At 45.3% G+C, this 6,807-nt stretch overlaps 1 protein-coding gene across 2 annotated transcripts in view; it reads right to left on the bottom strand.

Moving 5' to 3' along the window:
• HADH (hydroxyacyl-CoA dehydrogenase) overlaps positions 1–6,807 on the bottom strand; it is a 52,005-nt gene that overhangs the window by 22,912 nt on the left and 22,286 nt on the right. For both annotated transcript variants that reach the window (XM_007100594.2, XM_028492162.2), the window contains exons 2-3: positions 5,059–5,187; positions 3,825–3,982 (exon numbers count right to left, since the gene is read on the bottom strand). In XM_007100594.2, coding sequence (XP_007100656.2) covers positions 3,825–3,982; positions 5,059–5,187 — 287 coding nt within the window. The remainder of the gene's footprint in view (positions 1–3,824; positions 3,983–5,058; positions 5,188–6,807) is intronic.

Raw genomic sequence — 6,807 nt, 5'->3', positions numbered from 1 at the left:
AGTAAGTCAGAAAGAGAAAAACAAATATCGTGTATTAACACATATATGTGGAATCTAGAAAAATGGTACAGATGAACCGGTTTGCAAGGCAGAAATAGAGACACAGATGTAGAGAACAAACGTATGGACACCAAGGGGGGAAAGCGGCAGGGGGGTGGGGGTGGTGGTGTGATGAATTGGGAGATTGGGATTGACATGTATACACTGATGTGTATAAAATGGATGACTATTAAGAACCTGCTGTATAAAAATAAATAAAATTTAAAAAAAGAAAATTATAAAGAAAATCAATATAAAGCAAGATGCTATTAAAAAAAATAGATAACTAATAAGAACCTGCTGTATAAAAAAAAAAAACCACACACAAAAAAGCAGATTCTCAATCTAGTCCATTAAAAAAAATAAAATAAAAGCACACAAAAATGACTGCAAAAAAAAAAAACCAATGAAATCAGAATACACCCTAACACCATACACAAAAATAAACTCAAAATGGATTAAAGACCTAAATGTAAGACCGGACACTATAAAACTCTTAGAGGAAAGCACAGGCAGAACACTCTCTGACATAAATGGCATTTCACTTTTACGGCACAAGAACACTGACCTTTCTCAAACAACTTCTAAGTTGGCCAACTTAAAGACCAGCTAGAGGGGCTTGTCCTTTAAAAAAAAAAAAAAAAGACTTTTTTTAAGGTTTAAAATTCTAGTTTTCAAAGTTTCTTGCTTTTTAGTCTGGGGAAAATAATATAAATTATCCTGTCACATAATATAAACCCTCCCCCATCACAGAAGGCAAGGAGACCCTCTGCAGTAACAAGGAGTGGCTGACATGCCCTGAAGCACAGCAGCAGGGCCTCCACAACCCAAGGCTGTGCTAGCAGGGGTTCCACGCCCACCTTAAGAAAAGAAAGGGCTATCTCAAGGTCAGGGTTACACACTCATCTTTTATGAGTGTGGCATCTTTTTACAGGACATTTGAAGGGCAACTCATCTGCAAAAAGGGGAAACAAAGGCACACCGACTGGAGAGCACGTTTCGTCAAACAATGAAGTTACAGTCGGCCCTCAGGATCCACAGGTTCCGCCAACCCGGATCAAAAATATTCCAAAAAAAAAATTCCAAAAAGCAAAACTTGGACTTGCTGTGTGATTTACATAGCATTTACATTGATGTGAACCATTTTTTTAAAAGTCTTGACTGAACTTATTACAATACTGCTTCTGTTGTTCATGTTTTTTTGGGTGTTTTTTGGTCCGCGAGGCATGTGGGATCTTAGCTCCCCGACCAGGGATTGAACCTGCACCCCCTGCACTGGAAGGCAAAGTCTTAACCACTGGACTGCCAGGGAAGTCTACATAGCATTTACATTGTATCAGATATTATAAGTAATCTAGAGATGATTTAAAGTATATGGGGGATTGCGTAGATTACATGCAAATACTACACCACTTTATGTAAGGGACGTGAGCATCCTCAGATTTTGGTATTCACAGTGGGTCCTGGAACCAACCCCAACAGATACAGAAGGAAGACTGTACATCAGGGCCCAGTGCCGAGTGTCTCCAACCCAGGACACTCCCAAGCACGCATATTACGAGAAGGAGAAAGATATCTCCAGCCGACAGACCTCCACCGCCAACTCTCCCAATCGGCCAGGCTGGCTCTGCTACTAACAGTGTCTCAAACTGCCTTCCTTCAACACAAACACGATGTATGTACACATTATCTTCCACAAAAAAGCACACTCTCACACTTTCCTTGAAACACTTGACTCTCTAGGACCATCTTTTGTTTTTCCTTTTCTGATAGTCACGTACCAAAAAACTTTCCTCTTAAATGCACTAACAGAAAATCAACAGCACAAGCATGATGGTCACTGGAAACACCCCCAGGTGTGAAGAAGACTAGAGGGGTGGTGGACTGTGGTGGAGGAGAGCCCATGCTTTGTCAAAAGGGGGGAGCCAGGACGCAGCTGGGGTGGGCCAGGGACCTTAGGGAAGCTTTTCATCTGCATGTCTTATACTGCAGCTAGGGAATTTGTGCTCTCTTCCAGGATGCAACTGTTTTATCAGGGCTTCCAAGTGGAACTTTATCACTAGAATATATTTTCATCTCCCATTATAGGATCTAACTGCAAAACTAAGCAGTAAAGTATCTCAATCAAGCTGTTTTATCAATAAAAAAAACACAACAACAACAATTCAGCAAACATTCAATAACGGTGGTGATCGAAAATGAAAATGAGAGTGTGGAGAAGGATGGCTGGGGCCAGAAGCAAAGTCACATCTATGGCGTGCCTACTACGGGTCCTGTCACGTGTCACATCTGTTTTATGACATAAACTTAGGTGAAGGAGGCTAGTATAGTGCCTGACATACAGTAGCTCTCTGGAAATGTGAGCTGAATTACACGAGTTTCCCAAACAACCCTGTGCAATAGGTACCACTACCCCTATTTCACTGACAGGGCAACTAGTCTTAGAGTTAGAACTGGGAAGGTCTTGGAAATTATTTACCCCTAACTCCTGAACTCAAATTACAGATGATAAAACTGAGGGCCAGAGGGGGTTCATGACTGTCCAGGGTCAGAGAGGGAAGTTGGGGGGGCCTGGCACCAGGCCCCAGGCCACCTGACTTTCCCCTAACTGTCCTTCCCTTACTCGACGCTGACAAAAGAGGGCAGTCAGACCCGTCACTGTCACGAGGGAATGACCAACATTCCAATAACGACCAAACTGCTTGACAATACTCCCTTTTCTGGGGGTGGGTGTTTTACTGACTCAGAGGGCTCCCAGCTGACCTGGGAGTCAACACCCCTACCAAGACAGCCTTCTGTTTCTGTAGATGGTGCTGCAGTCCCTAAATGCCCATGTAAAGCACATGAGCATGCTGGTCAGCAGAGTGACACACAGGTGACAGAAAGACAGGCCTCTTCTCTTTGTCAGGGCAGGGCCTCTCCGGCCACCAGACCATAGAGCTCTAAGGGCTGACAACCCAGCAGGCTGGTATGCAAGTGTTTCTCTTTAGCCAGTGCTCACTGGTGGCTGCCTAAGAATTACTGTTGTCATACAATCTCATTTGACTTGGAGTCCCAACCAAGAAGGGTGAAGCGTGGCCAGGCAAACCACAAGAAGAGCATGAATGAATACATCAGGTGTCAGTATCACCAAGAGCCACATGCAGAACTAGGGCTGCACATGTGCACAGCTTGCTGACACTGTACAGACAGTCCTGAGCCCGGCGGCCCTGTGCCTGACCTGCCTGAGGCTGGCTCTCCTCTCCCACCCTTTGCCAGGAAGCTGGGTAAGAACTCAGTGCTCCTTAAAGGCTCCCAAGAGTGTTGTGATTTAACCCACAGAAAGCTCAAAGCAGGAGGTTCCTAGAAAACTGTGTAGACAGAGAAGCATTCCCTTCAATTACATCATTCTGTTGGTTCCACCCAAAAGAGGGGACACACCAAATTGCTCTGAGGTTGCTCAGCAGCCATTTAAGGACATGTCCGAGTGCCTCCATCACCTGGCCTGGGAGGGCCCATGACAAAGACGCTGCAAGAGATGAAGGCCTGTCCCTGGATGGACCCTCCATTTCACACGGGAAATTCCACCCTCATTTGGGGACAAGGATCAGATCAGGGCAGCCCAAGCCTCAGGAAGCAAATTGGGGGTGGAGGATGGAGAACAAAGGAAACAGTGTCAGCTCTTCTGGAAACAGCTGTAGGGTAATAAAAAGTCTTAGTGTCAGAAGACTCCTTCCCAGAAGAAAAGCCCAAGCGCCCAGGAGGAAGCCCCCCAGACCCAACAAGATCTCCCAGAGATCACGTACTCGGCAGCAAACTTGTCCAGCCTCTTGAAGAGCTCGCTCTTCACCTTCAGATTCTCTACGATGGCCTCCACCACCAGGTCTGTGCTGTGGACCACAGATGCTGCGTCCATGCTGGTCAATATGCTGCTCAGGGTCTTCTCCACGAACTCATCGCCAGCCTAATGCGGTGGAGTAAGAAGAGAACAGTCACTGGGCTCACTGGAAAATGGTGTGTGATTTGCTGCTAAGGCGAGAGGAAAGAGGAGGGCGAGGATACCCCAGACACAACTTGAATGTGTCCTGAAATTCTGAGAAATAAAACTCCCTACGTTTCTTCTTAGGGCAGACAGCATCTCAATATACTTCTGGACACCAGGGCAAGAATCAGCCTGTGAACAATCCCAACTGCTGATCAGCACACTGTCGTGTGTCAGTCATAATCTTTCAAGCTCTTAGTCAGCTCTGCTCCAGTTACTAAACTGTTTGTTCACAGCACCTGTGTTGGCCTGTTCTATCTGTTCCGAGTGAACAGCCAGCCAGCCATGTACTGTTCCATGACGGGCTTCTTGGAAGCCTGTAATTTGTCTTCCAGAAAAGGGTAAAGGCTGAGCTCAGCCCCATCCATGAGTCTGAGAGGTGGTGCTGACTAGTTCCCTCTAGTAGGAGGCAGGGAAGAGCTGAGTAAGGACAGGAGCGAGGAGTAAGAAAGCTGAACTCAGCAGTCGCTCGTCAAATAATGATCACCCAACATGTGCCAGCAACGGGTGGTTCAAAAGCACACCAGACACAGCCTCTGCTCTAAAAGAGCTCACAGTCCTGTCTTTTCCCCATTTGTGCCTCCAGGTTTCCACAAAGAGACCTCAGTTAGGGCAGAAACAGACCGTGCCCCTATCAGCTGCCGTTTTACTTCAAAATGTAATTTGCCCATGAGGATTCAAAATGGTCACCATCAGCTAAAGGCATCCAAAGTCATCAAGAAATAAATAACTATCAGAGCTGTTCAACAGAAATATAATGCAAGACGATAGGTGATTTAAAATTTCTACTGGTTGCGTTTTAACAAGCAAAAAGAAACAGGTAAAATTAATTTTATTTAACCCCAATATTTCTCATGGAATATTTAGTGATTATGTTATTATATTGGCCTAAAGTTTCAATTCAAACAAACTGAAAAAGAAAGCAAAGGCCAGAACCCCCTCACAAATGTGAAGTGGTCAGAGGACTGGTTTTGAGGACAGTGATGACAAGAAATTACCTTGGGGTTTTCTGCAAACTTCTTCTTGGCCACTTTCCGAAGGCTTTCCTCAATTCCCTTTCTAGATTTTGCCAGGATGTCCTCTGTTTGGTCCACCAACACTACTGTGTGGCCAGTTGCTGCAGCAACCTGGAGCAAAAAAAAAAAAAAAGCAAGAAAACATAAAAGTTAAAAAAAAAAACAAAAAACAGTAGATGGGAATTCCCTGGTGGTCCAGTGGTTAGGACTCGGCGCTTTCACCACCGGGGTGCAGGTTCAATCCCTGGTTGGGGAACTAATATCCTGAAAGCCGTGTGGCGTGGCTCAAAACAAAAACAAAGAAACAGTAAAGCTTCATATTCTACATGAACTCTAACACCATTCTACTCAAAATACCGAATAAACCTAATAAGCCAACAGCAATTAAACATACACTTCTTCTTCTCAGGCACTGCTCTAAACCCTTAACACGATGACAATTCTCAAACCAACCTTACAAGGTTAAGAAATGTGCCCACAGTCACACAATAGGTAGGCCGCAGAGCTGGGATCTGAATCAAGGTTCTGAAGGCCACACTGTAACCACTACTCCGGGCTGCGCTGTCCAACACAGAAGCCACTAGCCACACAGGACTAGTTAAATTAACTGAAATTAAGTAAAATTAAAAACTCAGCTCCTCAGTTGCATCAGTCCTATCCCAAGTGTTCAACAGCCCGTTCACAGAGCACCTACTCCCTCCCCAACCACCTTTCCTCCTTAGAGCTGGCCCAGCTTGTGCAGACTGCCCGTGGCTCATCTCCACTGCAGTCCTTAAGTCAGCAATGGGTAAGACTTTAACAATGGTGGCAAAAAGGCTCATGTCCCCGAGGGCTCATCAGTGACAAGACTCCCATGAAAGTAGGTCTTGTCACCAACCAATTGAAAAGGACAATTCCCCTCTGGTCCCCTTGCCCACCTTGGCTAAATCCTGAGGGTATGTTTAGTGAAGCTGCCCCAAGTTCGCATGCAGCCAGCCTAGTTTAGCCACAATCGATGACAAGCCAAGCCCTACCTACTTACTTCATCACAGTCTGCCAATAGCTTTGGCAAAAACTGTGGAAAAGGTAGATAAATTTTTTATTTCACATTACAGGTAGGTGTTATACTCAGTTCAAGCCATAAGTAATAGGACACATATGGCCTAAAACAAACATCAATGATGCAAGATAACAGCACAACTGAGATGCCTCTCAGGGTCTGGAGAGACCCCACAGAACCACTGGCTTTGGAACGTCTGTGGACCAGTGGTACGTAAAAGAGGGGCAGGTTAGCAGAAACAAACCTGCCCAGAGATGACAGTAAAGAGTAGTTCTAAACCACCGTCATGATGTGATTCTGGAAACCAGGCAACTAAAAACTCAAAGTTGAAAACCAAAGAGGAAAAGAAACAGAAGAGCAAAACGCAAAGGAAAAAAGGTTCATATCCCAAAGAAAGATTTCCAAGGAACACTTCTAAAAACGATAAGACAGGTTTTAGATGGAAGTTAATTAACAACAGCGTCTCCCTGAGAACGCTGCACTTAGGACTGCAAGTCTGAGCCTGTGGGGCCTGTAGGCCGCATAAGCACCGCCAACGCCCCAAGACTGGAACCGAGAAAAGGAAACACTGCCAGGACCGGAAGGTCTGACAAACCACAGCAGGGCAATGGGGGTAACAGCATGAGTTATCTTGATAAAAAAACAGAGGAAAGAAGTAAACTTGCCCTGTCAGCAAAAACACAGGCTGCAGG

Source organism: Physeter macrocephalus, chromosome 7, assembly GCF_002837175.3.
Source record: "Physeter macrocephalus isolate SW-GA chromosome 7, ASM283717v5, whole genome shotgun sequence".
NCBI lineage: Eukaryota > Metazoa > Chordata > Mammalia > Artiodactyla > Physeteridae > Physeter > Physeter macrocephalus.
This window is presented reverse-complemented; position numbering and strand designations above follow the sequence as displayed.